We start from the raw sequence: 25,890 nt of genomic DNA, 5'->3' as shown, positions 1-25,890 counted from the left end.
TTCTAGCAATTTCTTGAAGTTTCATCTTACAATTCTGTCATTTGCATATATTTCCATACATTTTCGTGATTTTACTAGATTTTCATTGAAATTTCCATCTGAAACCGAAACATTTACAACCCCCAAATTTTGGGGGTCCTTGTAGAACAGAACAAACTATGTCGAGTCAAAAAAGGATTTTCCGTGTATAATCTTGCATAATCTCGAATGTTATCAGGTGCATGAATGTGATGTACCCCCAGAAGGGAGATTTACCCGTAAGGAGAACTATTGCGGGGGAGGGGAATTCAGTAAAAAGATCCTTTCTTCCTGTTCTTTATGCTGGGCCAATCCAGAGGCTTCGACTTTCGATTGTATCTCCACGGCTTTCCCTTTAGCGGGCTGCTCCTCATCAAGGCCTTCGAGTGCCAATCTTCGCTTGGGCCGGCTCCGAGGCTCTACCCTGGTTCTTGGACGCAGTACATTGGAATCCTGAAGCACCACGAACGATACCGCGCGTCCGCCTGCGGTGCGGTAAGGCACCACCGTGTTGTGCCAGCAGCCAACTCCGGCGTGTCAGCTTAGTTATCCTCATCAAGCCACATCCTTGATGTCTAGCTTCCCAACTGGTAGACAGTTCCTTTTCCCCCAGATCTGTTTCCACAGCAATCAAAACTGAAATTTAAAACCTTGCTCACACTCTATTTCTCTCTTGTTCATGATTTTCCATCCATCTTTGTGTGGAGGTTCTGAGTCCACCGTCAATGTCTCTCAGTCTCTCTCCTCCTACCCTGATGCTTTCATGAGAATTGGAAGCTCCGATTGGGGGGCTGGAGTTTTTCACTTTTTCGCCCTCCTCTTTGCCTCCCATGTTCCAATATCCTACGTTGTGCATTTAAAGGATTCAGGTCTTTTCCTTTATTAATGAGGATGCTCCCAGTGTTATAAATTTCGGCTGAAATTCCGGATTTCGGTATGGACCGACACCGAAAGTACATAGATTCGATGTCGGTCCAGATTTTGGCTGAAAGTTTGGAATTTCGGCCAAATTTCATTTTTACAAAATTTCCAAAGAACAGAAATTTCCAATTTTCAGTAAATTTTTTGAATAACTGATTTTTTTTTTTTTTTTTACATAATTTTGGCCGAAACCGAAAAAGTTAAAATCGTTTTTGGTTGTGGCCAAAACCAGCATTTCAATACTTGGATGCACCTAAGTTTGTGGCCTGGGAAGTCGGTAAGGAGCAACTACTCATTTCAAAAATTGCCATAACCCAATGGTAGATCAAATCCGAATATGTCTGGTTTGGAGGTTTTCCCTCTCGAGACCTCAGTTCAAGTTTTCCGTGGATTGGCTGAAGAGGTTTTCCTTCTAGCAATGAACGGTCTTCGGTCTTTGTGACTCTGCCCAGAATGCTAGAAGTGTATGATGCTTCCCCATTTTCTGTGCTATGTAAATTTTACGATTGATTCTATACAACAACCTCATCTTTGTATCACGGACTCCTCATCGAAGAGAAAGCTTTTCAATCTAGAGTCTACTCTGACCTTCTCGGGGATGGGATGTGTGAGCCAACATCTAGCTTTACGAAGATGTGATCCTCCTTTGTGTCCCTCAATGAATGAAAATGAGACTTGAGCTCTGAATATAAATATCGTTGAAGTTTGGGCTGCTAAGCTAAAATTTGTCGTTCCTAAAGATAGCACTAGCGACAAAGTTCTTCTCCAAGCAACGGGTTCTTCTCTTAAAAAATCTATATCAAGACCTTCTCGGGAGTTAACTGCATTATCATCTTCAGTCAATTAAGACATGATTCTCGTGGTTAAATCTGGCCTTCCCTTGATGTAGTACCGGGAAGAGAAATAGAAGAAAGAGGAGAAAAGAAGAGGTGAAGAAGAGAAGAATAACATGGGAAGAAGTGAAGAGGAAGAAAAGAGGAGAAAGATGAGGAAGAAGGAATCAATAGAGGGGAGAAATCTCAATAAATCTTTAATTCATAAAAAAACTAAAAATCTCTAATACATGATGCCTCTATACAGGCAATGGAAACAAAATTCCATGAAAAATAAATAAATCCCTAATTCTAAATAACATGGAAAATAAAATTCCAGAAACTAAATAACATGTAAATAAAATCCTAGAAACTAAATAACTTGTAAATAAAACTGAAAAAGTCATAATTGGCAAATTTGCCTCTTACCAGGCCTACGATCCGCATCATTCTCCCCCTCTTGAAAAGAACTCGCCCTCGAGCTCTAGTCCGCCAGGATCAAATATGTAGACGATCCACTGAAGAAGTAGGAGTTGCAATCCATCGAACTCTCGAATGCCGTATAATGCTTGTGATATCTGTGAAAGTGGAATGGAACAGGCGCAGTGATATAGAAGAAATCATCCATGCAGAACCGTAAAAACGCGAACCTCTCGAGAATAAAAAAAACGGGGAAAATGGCAAAGTACTCTTGGAGTGGCGTGATTACTGTTGGTAGTACCATTCTATGACCATCGTCTAAAAGGTCAACACTATAAGGTCATCCATGGGTATCTTATGTGGCTTGTTGACATCGGATTGACAAATCTCTTGCTGATCATTATGTGTACTGAAATCCTCGGTCTGAACCTCCATAATCATCTCGATCTGAACATCTATTGGAGAATCAATACTATCACTGTGCTCATGTAATGACATGGAATCGACATCCTCAATGGATTTCTCGTGCTCTCCATGATCTGGTGATGCATCATTAGTCACTGGACTCTCTGGCTCTGTATCCATCTCGGACTCTGTATCTTCCATAAGCTCAGGCTCAACGTCAATAATGGCCTCACAAACAATGACAGCTGGATCATCATTCTCATCGACGCCGACTTCATCAACCATGGCATCTGGATTGGCGTGTAACTCCTCAATAACACTCGCTATGTTCTTCTGAGCTGATTGAATTGTTAGCTTCATTTCCTTCATGTCAAGCTTCATCCCGTTCAAGTCAAACTCTATCATTTCCAATATTGCCTGATCTTCGGCTTGTTCACGTCGAGCGGCTTCTTTACGCATCAATCTTTGTTTATATGCAACTTGCTCACGGATCAATCTCTGCTCATGCCTATAATAAGTCTCAGGTGAAAACTCCCTTATAAACACATCACAAATTTCTTCCCTTTGAAGGATTGGGTACTTGCCAAAGTCATGACGCTCTCGCGCCATGTACATCCATAGCAATTTGGCTCTTCCACACACTGTGGTCCTGGCTCGGTTGACGGTCGTTTAGTGATCATACCCATAATGCTTATGATCAAGGTTTTAAATTTCGGTTTCAGAATGCGTTTCGGTCCTCATCGTAACTGAAATTTCAGCTGAAATTTATCAAAATCAAATAAAGTAATATTTTATCCCATACAAAATTTCGGTGACATTACCAAAACCAAAATTTCAGAAATTTTGGGAGTTTCGGAAATTTCGGTAATTTCAGGATAATATTAAATAATGAATAAAATCCATATTTTTTGGTTATATTCCTTAAATTTTGGACCGAAATTTTGGGGAAAATGTTCGAAATTCAGTCGAAATTTTGTAACGTTTCGAGTTTCCCCAATTTTGGTTTCGGTCTCGACCGAAACCCGAAATTTTGGATTAAGTCGAAATTTAAAACCTTGCTTATGATATGCATCCAGAGCCTTGATCCATCGTAAACATTCAGGCTCATGATTTTTGGAATATTCATCATCTCCATAGAAATATGAACACGTGGTGCAGTAAAGTATCGATTCTTGTATCCATCAAAATATGGAGCCATTGTGGGGTAGATAAACGCCGCATGGCCCAATATGGAATTTGCAGAATCAGCTGTCAGATTTGTCTGTGATGTCGAAAGGAACACAATGCTTTTTTGCGGATCTCAGATCGGACTCCTGGATTGCCTGAATCGCTGGTCGGACAAAAACTGATGGATGGGGAAAGTTGGCTGAAGTAGTGCTTGCACTTGCTGTTGGCTGCTGAAAGTGGGTTGGATAGACTCTTCAAGTCGTCCCGATCAACTCTCTTGTTGATGACGATGCCAAATTCTGAGCGGAAATTGCCCGAGTGAAGAGAGAGAATACTAAATGGAAGGAGAGAGAAAGTGTAGAGAAGTAAACGTTTCTCTTTCTTTCTTTTACTTTTTCATTTTTTTCCTTTTCTCTTTTTTTTTCCTTCTTTTTTTATTTTATTTTTTATGATACCAAATTGATGTAGGATCGGGAAGACAAAATTGATGTAGGACCGGGAAGACAAATAGAAGAAAGAGGAGAAAAGAAGAGGAGAAGAAGAGAAGAATAGGGGAAGAATAGAGGAGAAAGATGAGGAATAAGGAATCAATAGAGGGGAGAAATCTCAATGAATCTTTAATTCATCAAAAAAGTAAAAATCCCTTATACATGAGACATGTATAGGCAATGGAAATAAAATTCCATGAAAAATAAATAAATTCCGAATTCTAAATAACATGGAAAATAAAATTCTAGAAACTAAATTACATGTAAATAAAATCTTAGAAACTAAATAACAGGTAATTAAAACCCTAAAAATCCTAATGGGCAAATATGCCTCTTATCGGGCCTACGATCCACACCATCCCTGTAATGAGACCTTGCCCACTTTCTTCCTCAAATCATCACGAGGATAACATATTGGAATGTGTTAGACTAGGGATAAAGATAGGGAAAGAAGAAGAGTGAGGGAGAAGATGTGAGATTCACCAGGGAGCTCCCATGTAATATGATGTATATAGGAGTCCACCATACATAAAACGACCAAAGTAGCCTTCAATGCTCTTCAACACTCCCCTTCAAGCTGGAGTGTATATACCGTACAACTCCAGCTTGTTACAAAGAAAACTACAATAAACAACTATAATACTCATACAACAAAAAATATAATCCCATACATTGTTTTGAAAATCTTACGATTTACGATTCAATTTACGATTCTTAGGCAAAACGATTTGAATCCCATGATTGAATCTTAATTTGTATGAATCTTACGATTCGATAGTGAATCGTACGATTCATACGATTTATGCGATTTATCCAAATTAAGTTTTGTATTAAAGAAAATATGTCTTTCTTTCAAAAGACCTCATTTCCTTTCTACATTGCAAGAAGCCTTTGAAATCCCTCTCATTAGAAGGAAGAAGACAGAGGAGTAGGACTTTGAACGAATTGAACCAGTCGAGCACAAAGCATTTGGTGAGGCCTAAGCGCATTACTCACATCGAGGTGGGAGTCAAGGTGGGAGACTACCATAATAAGGACAACATTGATTCCTGTCTTTTATGATTGATATTTGTCATTTGATGTTTGAGACTTTGAGAATTGATATGATTTTGTGTATTTTTTTAAAGATTATTACCCAAGATGCATGGGTTTGGATGAGAATTAGATGATTAGTATGTGTCAAGTTTGTCAGCAAACAATTCATATTAAAATATTGAATGTTAATCATGGTAGTTTCTGTTTGAATTAATGAATTTGGATGAAAAATGAATAATTGGCTATTTTTATTCTTTAATTTTTTTATAATTTTTTATTATACATATTTTTTATATTTTTGAACGAATCTTACGATTTACGATACGATTTACAATCCGATACGATTCGACCCCGATTACGATTTACGATTCGATTCCGATTTTCAAAACATTGATCCCATACACACAACCAGCTTTGTACAACGGCGTGATCGACGGCCAGAACATAACAAAAAAAAAAGGACAATGGCCACAGAGAGTACAACAGGATCAATGGCCAGAAGAACAACATCTCCTCTTGAATCAGCACGACGGACAGAGCGACCACCACATAGCCTCCCCCTGAATTAGAGCAGCGGCTAACGAAGCTGCATACCAACAACGATCGAACATAAGCACCTCATCAGGGAAACAACACGAATCGCGAACAAAATAAGCACAACGAACAACGACGAAGCACCACAGGTAGACATCAACAGAACAACACATCGCCAATAGAACTCCAACCAGTAGAAATGTGAGAAGAACCAACAACCAACCAACAAACAGGGCGATAAAAAATCTGCCCATCACAACAATAACCAACCAACAATGGCAAAATAACACGTCGCCTAGGAAACAACCAACCAACGATGGCCACACAGAACGTCGCCTGGGAAAAACAACAACAAGGCCGAATGCAACGTAAATGACCGATCAAATAGCCACCAATATCAGCAAGGCCGAAAGCAATGCTAACAACCAGGTATATAGCCAACAACAACACCGGAAGCAATGCTATAGACCAGGCATATAGCCACCACCAACAACAAAAGCAATGGTAACAATCGGGCATATAGCCGCCACCACCAACAAGGCCGAAAGCAACGCTAACAATGGGGCATATTGCCACCAACAAAGTGGATTACAACTCAAACCACCACAACGACAACGAATGGGTAGAACTACGCAAAGAAACTACGCATTATGTAGAAGGACCAACAAAGTGGATTACAATGTAAACCACTACAACCACATCAAAGGCGTAAAACTACGTCAAGCAACTACACTCACCATGTAGAAGCATCAACAAACACGAATTGCCAAGTGAGGCCCCCAACAACACCAAGCGTGGAAGGAACTGACCATTATGCAAAGAAGCAACCAACAACCAACCATGATCAACCCAACCAACAAACCAACCACAACCACAACCAACCCAACCAAAGATGAGCACAAGCCAATAACCAGCCAAAGAGCCAACCAACAACTAGCTAAACAACCAACCAAACAACAACCAACCAAACTACCAACCAACAACCAACCAAACAACAACAAAAAAGAGGCGCTCCTACATCAATCCAAATTTACCAAAAACACCATACTCCATCCATGGAACTATATTAGGCCTTCAACACTGCCCCCTCAAGTTGATGCAGAAGGCATTCAACTTGCAACAGAAAGGAGACTTACAAGGCACGGCATCTCTCTTAGTCATTTCAGCAAACACTTGGCATGCACCTTTGATATCAACACAAACGCCATAGAAGACAATGAATATATATATATATGAGAAAACGGTTCCTACACATATGTGTAGATAACTTATCTACACACTAGCTTAAAATACAGTGGGGGCCACATTATTTGGGTGATCCAAACCATTCATTTTTAAGGCCCTCACATAGATAGGGTGTCCACAAAAAATCAGATCCATAGGATCATCCTAACTATTCGAACTGTGGAGGCAAAAAATGGACTAATTTGTGAAGGTTTAAAGACATCCATTTTACCTCCACAAATCGTAGGGTTGGGATGATCCTATGGATCTGATATTTTGTAGACACCCTATCTATGTGAGGGCCTTTAAAATGGATGGCTTGGATCACCCAAACAATGTGGGCCCCCATTGTATTTTAAGCTAGTGTGTAGAGAACTCTCTACACATATGTGTAGGAACCGTTTTCTCTCTCTCTCTATATATATATATATATAGAGGAAAATGATTGTGAGCTTGAAGCTCATATAGCTTATATGAGCTTGAGGGCCCAAACACATGGGTCCCACATTTTTTGTGGTGATCTAAACCATTCATTTGCAAGGCCTCATCATAGATAGGGTGTGTACCAAAAATCAGCTCCATTGGATCATCCTAACCCCTCCAAAAGCTAGGGCAAAAATGGGCAGATTTGTGGAAAATGATGTCTGTCCATTTTGCCCTCCACTTTTGGATGGGTTAGGATGATCCTATGGAGCTGATTTTTTAACACACCCTATCTACGTAAGGGCCTTTCAAATGAATGCTTTGGATCATCCTAACAATGTGGGCCCACATGTGTTTGGGCCCTCAAGCTCATATAAGCTATATGAGCTTCAAGCTCACAATCATTTTCCTCATATATATATATATATATATATATATATATATATATATATATATATATATAGAGAGAGAGAGAGAGAGAGAGAGAGAGAGAGAGAGAGAGAGAGAGAGAGAGAGAGAGAGAGGTTTCTACACACAAGTGCAGATAAGTTATCTACACACTAGCTTAAATTACAGTGGAGGGTTTATTGTTTGGGTGATCCAAATCATTCATTTGATTGGCCCTCACATAGATAGGGTGTCCACAAAAAATCAGATCCATATATATATATATATATATATATATATATATATATATATATATGAGAAAATGGTTCCTACACACAAGTGTAGATAAGTTATCTACACACTAGTTTAAAATACAATGGGGGCCCACATTGTTTGGGTGATCCAAACCATTCATTTTTAAGGTCCTCTCATAGATAGGGTGTCCACAAAAAATCAGATCCATAGGATCATCCTAACCATTCGAACTTTGGAGGCAAAAAATGAACTAATTTGTGAAGGTTTAAAGACATCCATTTTACCTCCACAAATCGTAGGGTTGGGATGATCCTATGGATCTGATTTTTTGTAGACACCCTATCTATGTGAGGGTCTTTAAAATGGATGGCTTGGATCACCCAAACAATGTGGGCCCCCACTGTATTTTAAGCTAGTGTGTAGAGAACTCTCTACACATATGTGTAGGAACCGTTTTCTCATATATATATATATATATATATGGGAAAACGGTTCCTACACACATGTGTAGATAAGTTATCTACACACTACCTTAAAATACAGTGGGGGCCACATTATTTGGGTGATCCAAACCATTCATTTTTAAGGCCCTCTCATAGATAGGGTGTCCACAAAAAATCAGATCCATAGGATCATCCTAACCATTCGAACTTTGGAGGCAAAAAATGAACTAATTTGTGAAGGTTTAAAGACATCAATTTTACCTCCACAAATTGTAGGGTTGGGATGATCCTATGGATCTTATTTTTTGTAGACACCCTATCTATGTGAGGGCCTTTAAAATGGATGGCTTGGATCACCCAAACAATGTGGGCCCCCACTGTATTTTAAGCTAGTGTGTAGAGAACTCTCTACACATATGTGTAGGAACCGTTTTCTCTCTCTCTCTCTCTCTCTCTATATATATATATATATATATATATATATATATATATATATGAGAAAAGTGTAGCTACACATATGTGTAGCTAACTTAGCTACGGCTTAAAATACAGTGGGCCCCACATTGTTTGGGTGATGCAAACCATTCATTTGATGGGCCCTCACATAGATAGGGTGTGCCCAAAAAATCAGCTCCATAGGATCATCCCAACCCTACGATTTGTGGAGGCAAAAATGGATGTGTAAAAACCTTCACAAATCTGTCCATTTTTGCCTCCACAATTTGAAGGGTTGGGATCATCCAATGGAGTTGATTTTTTTAGCACACCCTATCAATGTGAGGGCCTATCAAATGAATGGTTCGGATCACCCAAACAATGTGGACCCACTGTATTTTAAGCCGTCGGTGTAGCTAAGTTAGCTACACGTATGTGTAGCTTCACTTATATATATATAGATAGAGGAAAAGGATTGTAAGCTCGAGCGTACCAACCTTATGGTACGCTTGAGTGCCCAATCACATGGGTCCCACTTTTTTTTGTGGTGATCCAAAGCATTCATTTGCAAGGCCCTATCATAGATAGGGTGTGTACCAAAAATCAGCTCCATTGAATCATCCTAACACCTCCAAAGTGGAGGGCAAAAATGGGCAGATCTGTGGACAAACTGTGTTTGTCCATTTTGACCTCCACAAATGGATGGGTTAGGATGATCCTATGGAGCTGATTTTTGGTACACACCCCATCTATATAAAGGCCTTTCAAATGAATGCTTTGGATCATCCTAAAAATGTGGGCCCACATGTGATTGGGCACTCGAGCGTACCATAAGGTTGGTACACTCGAGCGTACAATCCTTTTCCTCATATATATATATATATATAACAACTATTAGGATGGAGTGGTAAGGAGGGGGGTTTCAAAAAAGAAAGAAGGGGAGGATTTAAACCATAAAGAAGGGGGTTTAGGAAACTAGAAAGAACCCAACAATGGACTAAGAGGGATTTAGAACAAACAAGAACAAGAAAGAAAGGGATTTATGGATGTAGAACAAAAGAGCGAGAAAGAAAGTTATGGATGGAGAAAAAAGAAGGAAAAGAATATACAAGAGGGGATCATTGTTTTTTTTTTTTTGAGAGCTGGGTGGGGGGGTGGGATATTTACTAAAAGGGTTGGGGTTTAGGGACTCACAAGAAGGGGGTTAGGGTTTAGAAATTTAGGATTTGGGATTAGGGATTTGGGGTTTAAATGGAGATTTGGATGGAGAGGATATGAGAATGGAAATGAATTTTTGTTAGATATGGAAGAGAAGGGTTTTTGTATGGAGATTTAGTGTTTGGGGATGCCAAAGGGATTTGGGATGAAGGTTTCTTCCTCTAATGGGATGGTGATGAGAAAGTATGGAGGAAGAAGAGATCTGGGGTTGAGATTTGGGGATTTGGGTTGTAGATCTAAGAGATTTGGGGTTGTGGAGAGGAAACTTCTAGTGGAAGTGGTTATGGGAAGGGGATTTGGGATTGTGGGTTGGGGATTTGGGATGAGGGATTAGGCATGGGAGATTAGGGTTGACGCGTATTGCGAACCCTTTGAATGTTCTCTCCCGCCGGAGGGAGGATCATCACCTCCAACACATCGATCTTGTAAACATAGAGCGGAGCCCGGGATCTACACCTCTGCCTTAGCCACCATTCCAGTGCCTGGAGATATCCGGAGCAGCCCTCTCAGATCCCCCCCCACAAACTCTTGTTTGCATTGCTAATCGAAATTAGGGAAACAACGTCACCACTTCCAGACCGACCTTCAACTAATTGCTGGTAAAGGCAAAATCTTCTCTGAAGGAGTCTTCTCCTCCTTCCTCTCCGCTCTTATCCCACCCGCTATGCCTCTGACACCAACCTCTAAACCTCTAACCTCTTGCCATGGAAGATTCAGATCCATCCCCGACCAAACCTTGCCACACTTTTAACATTCTGCTCGCCAATGAAAGTTACGGAAAGATCATTTCTGGCATCTTCACTCTCCCATTCCTCACTCTTTCCTTCTTAGGATTGCTTGATTTGTCTTCCTATTCCTTTTGCGCTGCACCTTACTTCATTTTTCTCTCATCTTCAGCTATATTTATTCCACATCAGAGTATCTTGACAAGTGGAACTATAATAGGGAATGAGCTGAGATGAGCAATCAGGGAATGAGTAATCACCTTACTCCAACCTGTGTCGCTCCACTTCCTTCTCGAGAGCCCTCGCTTCCCGCACCAGCAACTATACTTTCCAAACAAGGAAGGGATGTATGAGGTCGTCATTGATTATTTCTCCTCTCTTCTCTCAGCGGACTGTCTCTCCTGCCTTGGATTTATAGTGAATGTAGTTAACAGTAGAAGTTGTAAATGCGTGTGTGACTAAATTAATAAAAACACTTTTGAAGAGGGATTTGTGGTCTTGGTGTTTTTATGGCCAGAGGCTATTCTTCTTTGTGCATAAATTTATCACGAACATGCAGCTAGTGGTCTTTCCATTGAATATAATTTTCTTCATATTGAACCAATTAACTGTTATCACATAAGCTAGTTTGCATTCTTATGGAATACAATTTTTTTCTGTTGAAGACAGTGTTGTGATACTACTTGGGACATCTTTGTTGATAATTTACTTGTTGGTTCACTTCAATTATTTTTCCAGCCAGGAACATTTTATGCGTTACCCCAAAGCCCTCAATTGTTTAAGCAGATGCTGATGGTCTCTTCATTTGACAGATACTACCAAATAGCAAGGTGACTTCCCTGTAACAATTTATTTGAGGTAGATTCATTCCACATGAAATGCTTTTATCCTTTTGTTATCTATTTCATTTTCTTTTGGATTCTGCAAATAAACTCATGAATTCATATCTTCATGTTCTTCTATGATGTTGGGGGTCCTTAGCTTTGGTTATTTAAATTTACCAATGCATTGACATATTTAGAAGAACCCATCATGTTTGACTGTTTAGCTGGCATGGAAGACTTAAATAATGCAGCAAAAAGGTTCCCTACTTTAATGGGGGCCTCAACCACAGGTTAGGCAATACAATTTTTTATTGTCTATAAAAATACAGCCAAAAGATGCTCCGTCATTCTGATAATGGCTTTAAATTTCGGCCGAAATCCGAAATTTCGGTTTTCGGTTGAGACTGAAACCGAAACTTCGTACACTTCGGCCGAAACTCCGAGAAATTGATTTTTTTTAAATGTAGAATTATTCGCAAATTTCGGCCGAAATTTCGTAAATAATTAAATAATATTTTTTACTACTGGAGTTTGGCCAAGGCGGAGACTTGTGTTTTTGGTAAACAGTCGCCCGTGCCTGGTCACTGCGACCCCCTTTGTGAGGAGGCACCCCTTCTCCCGAAGTTACGGGGCAAGCCTAAATTTAAACCGAAACCGAAATTTGAAACCATGATTCTGATTGGGAAAATCAAATGAAAAAGGAGGCATCCATGATCAAGGAAAAGAAAGAGGAAGATATAAACTTGCTCTCATGACTTAGATAATCACTAATTCACTATATCATGCTTCTAGTTTTCTTATTTTTCTTTTGTCTACAGGTGTTTTCGAGATGAAGACCTGAGAGCAGATAGACAGCCTGAGTTCACGCAGCTAGATATGGAATTGGCTTTCACACCTTTGGAAGACATGCTGAGACTCAATGAAGATTTGATAAGACATGTTTGTCTCTATTCTGTTGCTCTCCTTGTTTTCTTTTGGAAATATCGTATATTATGCATTTTTTGAGTTTGTTGGAGCTTTTTTTTATGTTCATTTATCAAGCGCTGATTAGATTAGTTATTTCTCTGCAGGTATTTCAAGAGATAAAAGGAGTCCAACTTCCAAACCCTTTCCCGAGGCTTACATATACTGAAGCAATGAGTCGTTATGGATCAGACAGGCCAGACCTTCGCTTTGATATGGAACTGAAAGATGTAAGTTTTCTTCGCTTATGATAGCCATGTAGTAGCAGTCATAGTTTTAAATTTCGACCGAATTTCGGATTTCGGTCGGTACCGAAACCAAAATTTTACGAAATCCAAAATTTCGGATTTCCCAGATTTCTGCCGAAATTTTGGTTTCCGAAACCGAAATTTAAATCCATGGTAGCAGTAAGGCATGGTTACTTTATGATGTGCACATGAATTCTTTATCAGGTTTAAACACGTTTTACTTTCACAATAAGTATAGGCTGCTTATCCTACCTTAGAATTGTCGTGGACATCCATGTGATGATAGTGTCTATACGGAATTTGATAGAAGTTTATCACCTGTTCAAACAAGTTAGCTTAGATGGTATTTACAATTCAATTAGAAACTGATTTTCTTTGTGTTGATGGAAATTATTATGTTCTAATGTTTTCTTATGTATAAGTGTTATTGGAAAATTGTTACGTCGATGATCTTTCTTTGAATTTCTTTTATTTTCAGAAAAAAATTGATTGGATTCCTTCTGGTGTTGGATAAATTCAATGCAGTTATTAGTTTTCATTGAAGTATCCCTTTTTTAGCAGGTAAACACACAAAAATCAGGAAAGGAGAAAAATACAGCAATTACAATTTAGTCGTATGATTTTATTCCGCAGTATTTGACCAATATAAATTTCACAAAGGCCGTAGATGGCAGTCCAGGATGGACAATCCTCCCGTATTGAATATTCAACTAAAATACATAGACAGCCCCCTTTTTTCAGTTGGCAGATACTATTTGATAGCAAGGTAACTTTCCAGGCTCTAACCAAGGTTTCAAATTTCAATTTCAGTTTTGGTTTTGGTTTCGGACGGCATGAAAATGGACATGTTTTGGTTTTGGTTGAAATTTTCGGTGGAAATCTTGTACAATTATGGAAACATTTGGAAACATATGCAAATCATATACATTTAAGATGAAACTTCAGGAAGCACTAGAATAAGCACAAATACATAATAAAAGATCATTGCATAAGCAAAAAATTACCTATAATGGTTTAACAACATAAAAAACCTAGTGACATGCATTTCACGCATGTCTGGTAATTTAGTACATACTACATTTCACATGTAATACATGTGAATGTAGTACATTCTACATTCACACGTAATTCATATTGATATTTATATATAATTCATACTCCACATTTCGCAATGGCGGGAGCCTCGTGCACTGGGCCGCCCTTTACATACTCCACATTTCGCATGCATATATGTTACGCTAGTATAGTATACCACTAATTTACTTATGGTTTTAGTTACGCTATGCGTTCGGTGGGGATGGAAAAGGAAACATTTCGGTCGTTTCGTGTCGGTTTTGGTGGAAACTTAAAACTATGATTTTGTCATTGGGCACATTTTACTCTTCACAAGATCCCTCTTCCTCGCTTAATCGTTGGTGTTCTTCTATTCCTTTGCGCTTTCTTGTTGTGGAGTGCTTTCTCTCTTCAATGCATTCTCCATCTTCATAATGCTTTTGTGGGAATTGGAGACCAATCAAGGGTGGGACGCTGATGCAGATTGTAAGCCCAATAAGAGGCATATTTGCCCATTAGTATTTATTACCATGTTATTTAGTTTCTAGGATTCTTATTTCCATGTTATTTAGTTTCTAGGATTTTATTTCCATGTTTTAGTTTTAGGGCTTTCATTTTCCATGGAACTTTAATTAGTTTTGGATGATTAATTGATTGATTGAGAATTTCTCCCCCAGATTTCTTCTTCTTCTTCCTTCCGCTCTTTCTCCTCTATTCTTTCTCTTCTCTTCTTCCCCTATTCTTCTCTTTCTATTCCCTCCTCCTCCTCCTCTTCCCTACTCATTCTCTTTCTCCTCCTCCTATTTCTCTTCCCAGTCCTACATCAGACGCTCCCATCAACTCTCCCCCCCCTACCTAAATCTTCTTCCTTTGCTAAAATTGTTAAAGGATCAGGGCCTCTCCTTCTAAGGAGATGCCTGGAATTTTTGATCAGTGAAGATGGGATGAAACATTTGTTTATTGTGGATTCACTTACTGTCCTGGCTTCAGAACAACTTTTTATATGCCTGGTTGTTAGATTCTCTGCATCAAGGCTTTGTGGACTGGATAAGGAGGATTTAGTGGAAACGAGTATTCATAACTCCTTTGGGGAAAGGGCAGCTCCTATTCAAGTTCCAATCAGAGCATCAAACCCCTGGCGTGTGTTTTCTACAGTGTGACATAAAGGCACTTATGTGCATTTGTTGCTCCTGAATATCGTTCTTGGGGAACACATTTGGAGTGTAAACTGAAGAAAGCTCCATAATCTACAGATACAAGTAGCAGTTTGTTTACCTTGTTTGCAATTTGCACAAGTAAATTCAGTTGTGCCCTGTAATTATGTAACTACGCAGCACCAGAAACTCAAAAGAAAAAATGACAATCTATATTATGATGCTTGAACTGGACTCCTAGTGCCTATAGTGATAATTACTGCATCTAATATCACCAATGACTTTCAATGAATTGGCTTTCTATCGTTGTATTTTGACCATCTCGGTCGCCCTTCAATAAATTGGCTACATTAAAAAAAAAAAAAAAAAAAAAAAAAACCCATCACCGATGGAACAAGATGACATGCGGAGGTTGGAGATGGATCATCAAAATCTCAGATATATTTTCATGATGTGCATTCTAGAAAGGAGTTTCCTGACAACTTTGAAGTAGCCCTAAAATCATCATCTGAATAGAAGTAGCCATAAAATCTCCAAGGTATCACCTTATGATTCCAGAATTTGTATGGCACTTAAATATATCTGATTTTTATTGAATCATTAGGATATAAAAATGTTTTCAAGAGAAAAATATTCACCCTTTTGAATCACTTTTTCCATGAAAATGGAAATAAAAATACACTTTGAGCATCCTTTTTGCAATGAATTGAGGTAGGAACCTGGTCGTTTCCTAGAATTTTTTATAATTTCCAATTTCAGTCTTGGTTTGTTAAAATGCAACTTATTTAAAAGGTACTGCATAGTTTGAGGGTTTGACCAATGCTCTAATTCCGTTTTTTAGTTCTTAACCAAATTTTAAACTCTTGGATGTTGAAATTGGTAATTTGTCTCCTCATGTCTAGCTTGGGGACAAAGGCTTTGTTGAGTTGAGCTGTATATGTCTAGCTTTGCATTTTTGGGCAACTTATAATGGAAAAATGCAGGTATCCATTGTTTTCTCGGAATCCACTTTCAAGGTTTTTGCAGATACCTTGGAAAGTGGAGGGATTATCAAAGCATTATGTGTGCCTTCAGGAGTAAAAAGATATTCAAACACTGCTCTTAAAAAGGGTGACATTTACAATGAAGCAATTAAATCTGGAGCAAAGGGTTTACCTTTTCTCAAGGTCATGGATGATGGTAAAGGAGCTGTCATCTTCGCCAATTCTTTTTGTTTTATCTGTTTATCTTTTTTTTAAAAAAAATGATGAATTTAACTTGTAAAGCTTTTTCTTTGGATTCTGAAAACTATTTCAGGCGAGCTTGAAGGGGTTTCTGCTTTGGCATCCAGTTTACAAGCTACAAAAAGAGAGGAATTGCTTAGGCTCTGCTCTGCTAAATCGGGTGATCTTATCTTGTTTGCTGTGGGCCCTCATACATCAGTTAATAGGACTCTTGATCGGCTTCGGATATTCATTGCACATCAGCTGGGGTTGGTTGATCATGTATGTATTCACCCCTTTTACCTTGTTCTCTTTGTTAGGTTTCCTTTGTGTCCTTTTTATGATCTTATTCTGGACATGTGATCATTATAAGAATACCCTTTATTATGGCAGAAGGATCCCTGAAATTTCAGATGAATGGTATGTGTTAAAACAGTTCTGATTTATTGCACGAGCATAACAAAATTCTCTTGAAGCAGTTTACCAGACTATTGCCTATATTGACCAAATCTTTTATGTACAAACACTATTGTTGGAGATCTTAACTTGATAGGGCCCACTACACCTAAAAAGCGTACTGTGAGAATCAGTCTTAGTTTCTTCATTAGTTTGCTACGGCCAATCATTAGGATGGCCCTAATGACACACTTTGTACTAGTTATTGTTAAGAGGATATTATAAATGGGGGCGCGGTATCTGAACTCAAGCTCAGAAATTCTATCTGAGGTAGAGTTTTTATATAGGGCATTTCCCATGTTGTTTGACTCATCCAAGCCATTCATTCCATAGAAGCTGACATAGATAGGTTGTTCCTAAGAAACCATCTCCATAGGATCCTCCTAACCGTTCGATCTGTAGAGGCACAAAATGGACCATTTTGTAGACGTCCATTTTAAACCTCCACAAATCAACGCTTACTATGATCCTATGAAGATGATTTCTTAGGTACACCCTATCTATGTTAGGTCCTATAGAATCAATATCTAACATAACCCAAACAACATAGGCAGCCACCCTATTTAAAAACCCTACCTCATAAATTCTATGAGCTTGAGCTCAGAAAGCATTAACTAATTATAAATACATAATTACTTTCCTCTATGGTATACACCTTCAAATTTTTTTGAATGGTTTGGTATACACCTTCATTGGAATAGCATTCAAGAAGCACCATTAGATCTAAATTGCTTTCCTCCTTATTGGAGATTACGCCTTTTCTTAACTCTTAAGTCTTCCTTCCTGGCATCCAAGTTGAAGACAAAGATCTGATTATGCTTAACATTTTATGGGTGATTGCAATCCTAGATCTAGACCAAAATCTAGATCTAACATTATCTATCCTTTGAAACTCTAGATCTACTCTTCTACACGTCTCAAAATGCATTATCTACCTTGTAAACCCTTCGAAACCCTAGATCCCTTTTCTACACCATTTGAAGAACTTGATTTCTCTTCTGCCCCTTTCAAAACCTAGATATACCTTTAACATCCTCAGTAATTCAAAACCCTTGATCTGATCTCGTACTCTATATCCAGACCATTGATACCTAGATCTATCTGATCAACTCTTAGATCTACCCTAGATCTAATCCTATTCCTCTTTCTAACCTTAGATCCCATAGATCTTGCTATCGATTCCTAGATCCACCCCCACCAGCTCTCTCTCTCTCTCTCTCTCTCTCTCTCTCTCTCTCTCTTCTTGATCAACCTTAGATCTCTCATCTCTTCCTCTCCTACCTCTTGAAACCCTAAGACCTGGGCCCTTTATAATAAGTTCTCCAACAGCTATTAAGTGAGCACAGTTTACTGACAAATGCCAACGGACAAGACAAATTCTAATCAAGTTCTAGAATACTAAGGGGCTGTTTGGATCTGTGCTGGATTTTTTTCTTTCTGAAAATGACTTTTCTAGCGTTGGGCTAACTCATTTTCCATGGGAATTTTTCCTAGAATAATTTTTTCCCTCATTTTCTATGAAATTTCAACTCTTTATGCCCTGGAATTTTTTCATATGGAACAATTTTTTCCCATGGATTTTTCCCATAAAAGAATTTACCCTTGGTTCAGACACCCTCTACGTTGTTTCGCTACACTGGAAATTTTTTGTTTTCATTGCATATGTTTCTTTTAATTATTTTCTGAAAAAGGTTAGACTACATTTTTGGGGTACTTCATAGATTTTGGAGCTTGCCATATGCTATTTGAGACAATGTTCCTTTTTTTTGCAGAAATAACAAATGCATGATCGATGAAGTTAATTTCATTGTTTTTAACATGATAATCATATTCTTATTCGAAGTTTATTTTGACCGTTTGATCACTTTAGAAATTTAGTGCATTTTGTTATTGTATCAAACAAGTTACTCTGCATTTTCAATCTGTAAACTATAAGCAGGATGCTTTCTCTATAAGATGGCCTATTCACGGATTCCTATTTAAAGCTCCCATTTATTTGAATTGCTATTGGTGTGATCTCTTTATTATGCATATTGACTTTTTGATTTGTGATGTCTAGTCAGCAAGTTCGATTCTGTGGGTCACTGACTTTCCAATGTTTGAGTGGAACAGTTCTGAGCAGAGGCTTGAGGTGAGTAACATGTCTATTTTATTTTCGGAGGCGGATGTTATTCATAAAAAAAATTTAAACCTAAGGGCCCATTTGGATGCAGAGAAGATTTTGATTTTGATTTCTCACATTTGCAGCCCTTTTTGCATTGTAATTTGGATCCGATCAAATTCTTGGATTTCCAATTCAGCAACTGACAGTGAAAAAAATCAGATTTCCAAATAAGCTGTGCAAATAAGAAATTGGAAATCCACAGATCTGGCAGTTTCGTTCACCCTCTTTGCTCCTCAACCTCTCCCCTCCAATAGGAAGACCCCCTTCCCTCTCTGTCTCCCTTAACATGAGATGCCGGATCTATTCATTTTGTATTCAAAACTCAATTCCAAATCCAAATACAATATGAGGTATCCAAACGGGCCCTAAAGGCTTTCCCTATTTCAGTTTTCAGGCAAATAACACCTTGGTATCCCGATATTGCATAAATGCATATCCTCGTGGTGTTATCACTCCCTCATATTTCTGCCATTGACTGCAAACAATTCTGTTAAAATTATTTTCTTGTGTGGCTTCTAGCCAGGAATATGCCCAAAAGTTGTGCAATAGGAAACTTCTGCATGAATATTTTTGGGAAGACATTCTTGTCTCCCTCTAGCATCCAGACTTATCGCTCCATGTTACAAATATCGTTCTCTGGAATTTCTCGGCAAGGGAAAATCTTGGGATATATTAATCTTTTTTATTTTTTTGGGGTTCAAAACGGGAAAAACGATAAAATAAAATAAATAAAATTTTTGTAAAAATATATAAATTAAGAAAAAAATTATAAAATAATTTTTTTTGTAAAAATATCGGAAAAATAACATGATATTATCACGATAAATGAAAATATCGCTATATTTTTTTAATTCTCGGGATTATTACGGGATTTTGTCGTTTTATCAAAATAGTATTTTAAAAATATCATAGATATTTATGAAATAGTTATCACTGTGCTTGCTAGGGTGCAACTCGGGTTGGGTCTGGTTGAGGAACCCGATATGACCCAAGGAACCCATTTTTCCAACCCGAACCCGACCCCGACCCCCCGACTTCAACCCGACCCAACCTGAGTTTTTAAGCTTAAAAAATTGTCGGGTTTCACTCGGGTAGGGTTGCCAAACCCTCAACCCGAACCCGACCCGGGTTGGAAAAAGTCAACCCGAACCTGACACGACACGACCCGACCTTTTTTCAGGTTGAACCCGACCCGAGTTGCACCCTTAGTGCTTGCACGGCATTGGCACCAATGTTAAGAAAGCTTATGGGTAGTGACATGTTACCGAACTCATGATGAAAATGACCTAACTTTTTTTTAATGGTGAATATGTATCAAAATTTGGGGAAATGGTGATGGCCAAGAAAAAAACTGTATTCAACTTCTAACAACTTTTGTTCATCTTGGTGTTGTACTGCATCTGCCTCTGGAAAACAGCTAAAACATCTGTGCCCTAACATAGGAATCTTAAACAAACCACACTTGATACACACACAGCCTAAGTCGATTTTACACATTCAGACCATATTTCAAATTTCCACAGAATCCTAAACAAAACGGCTGAAATGTTTCCGTTTCCATCCCCACTGAAACACATACTGAAATATGCAACCGACAACCATGGAAATTGCTATGATTTGTGGATACGGACACGAGTGTCGCATGTTTACATGGATACAGAGTGTCGGACACGGCAAACTGCCAAAATTTATAAACGGGGACACGGCTGAAATAGAAAGTACATGGAATAATGATTTGTTGGGTTGGTTAGTGCAAGGACTAGGACCCTTGTGCCCCAGATTGCACTACCCAACCCATGACTGCCAACTCAAAATGAGCATGGCAATGAGATGCAAACATGATCCATGACTTGCTTTTATAATTTAATAAAGGCTGCTGCGAAAACGACTAAGGTTTTTTGCAGATTTACAGTACATTTGTTCCCCTAAACACGAAAGGTTGTGTTTTCGAGTGGACAAACCGACAAATACGTTCTTTCCGTGATGCCTATGGGATTACCCAAGATTTTTCTATACCTACATTGTTAAACTAGCACTTGACAAAATTCTGACTACCTTTAATTAGGACTTCAAGAATTTTTGAGATGCAAGAAAAATGAGAAAAACATTTTTATTTATGTTAAATTGTTATGAACACTTTATTAAATAAGGGATTTCTTATCCATCATCGTCGTCATCATTATCGCCATCACTCTTTCTTTTTGAACAATAGGGAGTTTCTCATGTTTACAAAAAAAATGAACTAGCAATGTTATGTTTATATAGACTTGAGGTTATCAGCCAATACTTGGAATTTAAGATTTCACAATTTTTGTTTCAATTGGGGTAAATAAACTGCATGTGAACTCATCACCTCAAGATTGGGACACAAAACATTGTTGGATTGAACAATAGTCTAAAGTCTAAACTCAACATGAAGTATAATTGAAGGAGTTTCTATTTGATTGGCATAATAGAGGGACTGTGACAAATAATCGGTGATAGTTTTAGGTAGTCATTACGACTTTCATAACTTTCCTCATGGCTACTTTTGCATGTATTTTAAAACCTCACTTCTTGTTTTTTTTTCAGGCAATGCATCATCCTTTTACTGCACCAAACCCTGATGACATGAATAACCTACCTACTGCTCGTGCCTTGGCTTATGACATGGTCTACAATGGAGTTGAGGTACTTCTACCATACCCTTCTCATCCATGATGTTTGGTATCTATGATGGTTTTTATTCCTTTATATATGCGTGCGCATGCACACACACGCACGCACCCAACCAAACCCCCCCCCCCACCCACACACACACACACACAAGGATTTACTAGGGACCATCGCATCGCACAAGGCATTTCGCGGGCCGGCTGTTGCATGAGAGAGCAGCCACATCAGATGAATTGAATGAATAAGACAAAATCTGACCATATGTGGCTTCTTTCTCATGCAACGGCTGGCCCGCGGAATGCTTTTCTGCGATGGTTCCTTCATATATATATATATATATATATATATATATATATAAGGATTTGCTAGGGACCATCGCATCGCACAAGGCATTTCGCGGGCCGGCTGTTGCATGAGAGAGCAGCCACCTCAGATGAATTGAATGAATAAGACAAAGTCTGAGCCTATATGGCTTCTTTCTTATCCAACGGCTGGCCCGCAGAATGCTTTTCTGCGGTGGTTCCTAGCAAATCCCATACATACACAGACACACACTTACATATATGATTTTAAATTTCCACCAAAGCCTACACGAAAAGATCGAAATGTTTCCATTTTCTTTTCCACTAAAACACATATTGTATCCTAAATGCATACCAAAATCAAAATCCTAAGTGTAATAGTCGTATATTATATCAGTTTGTGTTACACAATTATGTTTGTATGAATTGTATGTGAAATTTGGTGTATGTATTATGTGTAAATATGTATATAAATTACATGTGAAATGTTATATGTACTGAATTATCATACATGCTTGACAACGCTCACTTGTTTGCTTATAAATTTGTAGTAACTTATTTTTTTATCTTTCAAATCCAGACATTGTAAGAAATCTATATTTTTGGAATTCATATTTACATTAAAACTAAATGACTAGAAGTCAAACATTTAAAATTATGATGCAAATCCATGCCAACCAAGGGAAAGAGAGAAATAATGGGTAATCAAGTTCAAGATCAAGAAAGAGACTAAGATTAAGAATAGATCAAGATGAAGAAAAGATGAAGATAAAAAAGCAGATCGAGATCAAGAAAGAAGTCAAATAGGTTTAGAAAGTGAAGCGGTTTATGAACCCAACCGAGAGGGAGTTATTTATGATCCCAACAGAGAGCGGATGTTAAAGGGGAGAAAATGATGTAGGAATGTAAGAGGGGAGAAAGAAAGAGAAAGAGAACCCAGAACAAGGAGACAAGAGAAGAGAAAAGAAGAAAGTGAGAGGAGTTTAGGGATAGAAAACTGACCTAATATGAAGCATCACACTTTAGAAAAGGCATCAAACTCAATCAATATAAGAAAGAATTAATTTTCATTTTAAGGTCAGTAGGCCTTTCATATTTGTAGGCTATGCATTCCATATGAAAATTGGAAAAAAAAAACTCCTAATCCTTTTTGTAAAACTACTCCTAGTTTGATTACGAGTTTATGACTCCTATTCTCTCTTTACATGAACTCTATCTAATCCTACAACAAATATACTACTACTCTTTTTTGAAATAAAACTCCTAATTCACCTCAAACTCCTAATCACCTAAGACTCCCATTACATGGACCTTTTCTACCACAAATAGAATACTATGACTTATTTTAAGTTGCATGGTGGGCTATTGAGATCACTTACCAACTCAAGTGATTAATTATAAATGACTTAAATCTTCATCACTTAAGATTTTTGTAATACATTTGTGTAGGGGTGGCCAGAACCGAACCAGAACCGAAGAACCGAACCGGAACCGAAGAACCGAACCGGAACCGAACTGTAAAAAAATATTTTTGGTCCGGTTCGGTTCCACTGATGAAGAACCGAAAAATTTCGGTTCGGTTCCGGGTCTAATGTTCTCGGTTCGGTTCCGGAACCGAAGAACCGAACTTTGAATATATATATATATATATATAATATTTTTATATTCTATTATATATTTACTTAATAATATAAATTACTTATAATATTAATAAGTAATAGTTAATACTATTCTTATAATAAGAAAGTAACTTATATTATAACTTTAATTAAAAGTTTTTATAAATTATAATTAATAATTAATAATTAGCCATTAGAACCGAAGAACCGAACCGGACCGAACCGATTATTTTCGGTCCGGTTCGGTTCGGTCCTACTGTGTACTACGGTTCGGTTCGGTTCTTACGGTTCATGGAACCGAGAACCGAGAACCGAAAAAAAATGAACCGAGAACCGAGAACCGAACCGGTTGGCCACCCCTACATTTGTGAGCCCCATTTTAAACACCTATAGGTTTGAAAAACCAAGTGATATTGATGGTAAGAGACGGTGGTACCTCACCTATAACCCTATAACTTAAGGGACTTAAATGACACCTAAATGACAGTTAAAAAGTAAAATATGGCCCTAAGATGGTCCCCATCGTGTGTTGCATGGATTTGGATTTGCGTGTCGGGATCCGACACTGATTTGGGTTTGGATTCGGCAAACCCCCAAAACTAGGATTAAGGGATTCAGTTTTTTTTATTAAATATAATAAAAAAATTAAAAATTTAACTACACACACATATACATATATTCATGACAAAATTTGAGTGTGGAGTGCCGAGGCTTTTTATTAAGAGAGTAGGAGAAGGGGGTCGATGTTCAAGGGAGGACGGTCAAGGCGCTAGGGTTTTTATTAAGAGAGGATGGGTCATGCTTTTTTTAAAAGTTAAGAAAAAAATGCATCTAAAGGGAAAACATACAGGATTAACATTTTAAAAGAGACAACGATGTGTTAGATTTGAAACAAAAACAAGATTCGTGCGGGACACGGCTACAATAAGAATGCGGGTGTGTCCCTCCTGAATCCATGTCTGATTCGTTTGTCGATACGTGTCGACACGGATTCGGCATATGGCGGAAAAGAATCCACATAACATTGCCCCCATCAAAATTTAAACCAGTAAAACTTATAACCCTAATCAACTATGACCTTTTTTTTGAGTGGTCTAATCAGCTATGACCTTCTCATTAACTTGTAACCTTAATTTACATTAACCCTTCCTCCCTAAACTGTTTAACCTTTTCTTCTCCAGTATGCTTCTCCTTCACTTCCAATGATACTTCCCACACCTTTAATGGTCACATCCCATGATGCTTCACACACACTTCCTCTTTGCTTTCCCCATCATCCTCAATGCCTTCCCTTTCCCGAATTTTCTCTCTTTTTAGAGCTCCGCTTCCGCTTCCGCTTCCCACATTGCTTCCCATTCTTGCAACCATGGTTTAATATATATCTATATACTATATAGCAGAAGAGAAAAGGAGAGAATTCTTTGGATTTCTCCCAAAATTCTAATAGAATTACACATCACTTTTTTTTTTGACTTTTTTTAAACAAAGGCACCCATTCAACCCACATATTTTCAATCCTACCCTTTTTAACAAAGGCACCCATTAAAGCCACATAATTTCAATCCTACCTGCCCTCCTTTATGCTTTTTAATAAAAAAATGGACAAAGTCAACATAGTGACGTTTTTTTTTTGCAAAAACCTCATTAAAAATTCAGGCTTCAATTGAAAATCTCAGAAAATGCTCAAAACCTCATTAAAAATTCACTATCATTGACAGCAATGCTTAAATTTTGAATTACAAATGTTGTCCATGTTCTTATCATGTACAAGTAAAATTTCAATTTATGATAATGTGCCTCTAAATGAACCGTAATTATATCATTTCCCATTAAACTATAGAAATAGTTTTTTTCCATAAGGTCCTCTTTCGATTGCAAGAACAACTTTTCTGATGGAATATGCTTTCTATGGAAAATTTTCTCTTCCCACAATCTACAGGGAAATAAAATGAAGGTCCCTCTCAATAAAAATTGAACAAGGTTGGTTCAAGTTATTTTTTTAATGGGTAAAAAAGTAGTCAATTTTACAAATTTATTTACTTTCCAAACTTTTCCACAAGATTCCAGCATTTTCTTAATTTTAGTGGCTTTGTTATGCTATAATCATGTGCCTTGCCCCCTTTTACCCTGTTTGGATCAAAAGGTCCTCCTCTTGTATTCTTTCTGATTGAAATAATTATAATCAATGCATTTCTTTCCTTTTTTTTTTTTTTTTTGGTTAAGAACAATATGAAGGCATCGTTTTATAACCATTAAGTTTTTTTTCTCTCCCGCGCATCGCGCGGGGTGCTTTACTAGTATATATATATATGTGTGTGTGTGTGTGTGTTTTAAGCTTTT

General features: G+C 37.9%; 1 protein-coding gene across 3 annotated transcripts in view; it reads left to right on the top strand.

Annotated features, from left to right (window-relative positions):
• LOC143876172 (tRNA synthetase class II (D, K and N) family protein) overlaps positions 1 to 25,890 on the top strand; it is a 53,605-nt gene that overhangs the window by 16,811 nt on the left and 10,904 nt on the right. For 2 of the 3 annotated variants that reach the window (XR_013250319.1, XM_077377859.1), the window contains exons 6-12: positions 11,649 to 11,740; positions 12,553 to 12,673; positions 12,805 to 12,927; positions 16,136 to 16,331; positions 16,449 to 16,636; positions 18,870 to 18,941; positions 21,546 to 21,644. Coding sequence is in view for 2 of the 3 variants with exons in the window: in XM_077377859.1 (XP_077233974.1) it covers positions 11,649 to 11,740; positions 12,553 to 12,673; positions 12,805 to 12,927; positions 16,136 to 16,331; positions 16,449 to 16,636; positions 18,870 to 18,941; positions 21,546 to 21,644 (891 nt within the window). In the remaining variant the exon portion in view is untranslated. The remainder of the gene's footprint in view (positions 1 to 11,648; positions 11,741 to 12,552; positions 12,674 to 12,804; positions 12,928 to 16,135; positions 16,332 to 16,448; positions 16,637 to 18,869; positions 18,942 to 21,545; positions 21,645 to 25,890) is intronic. The other variant, XM_077377861.1, reaches the window with a different exon arrangement.

The sequence above is a fragment of the Tasmannia lanceolata genome, unplaced genomic scaffold (genome assembly GCF_043159265.1).
Source record: "Tasmannia lanceolata isolate RefF3 unplaced genomic scaffold, GAP_Taslan_0.1 ptg000004l, whole genome shotgun sequence".
Taxonomy (NCBI): domain Eukaryota; kingdom Viridiplantae; phylum Streptophyta; class Magnoliopsida; order Canellales; family Winteraceae; genus Tasmannia; species Tasmannia lanceolata.
This window is presented reverse-complemented; position numbering and strand designations above follow the sequence as displayed.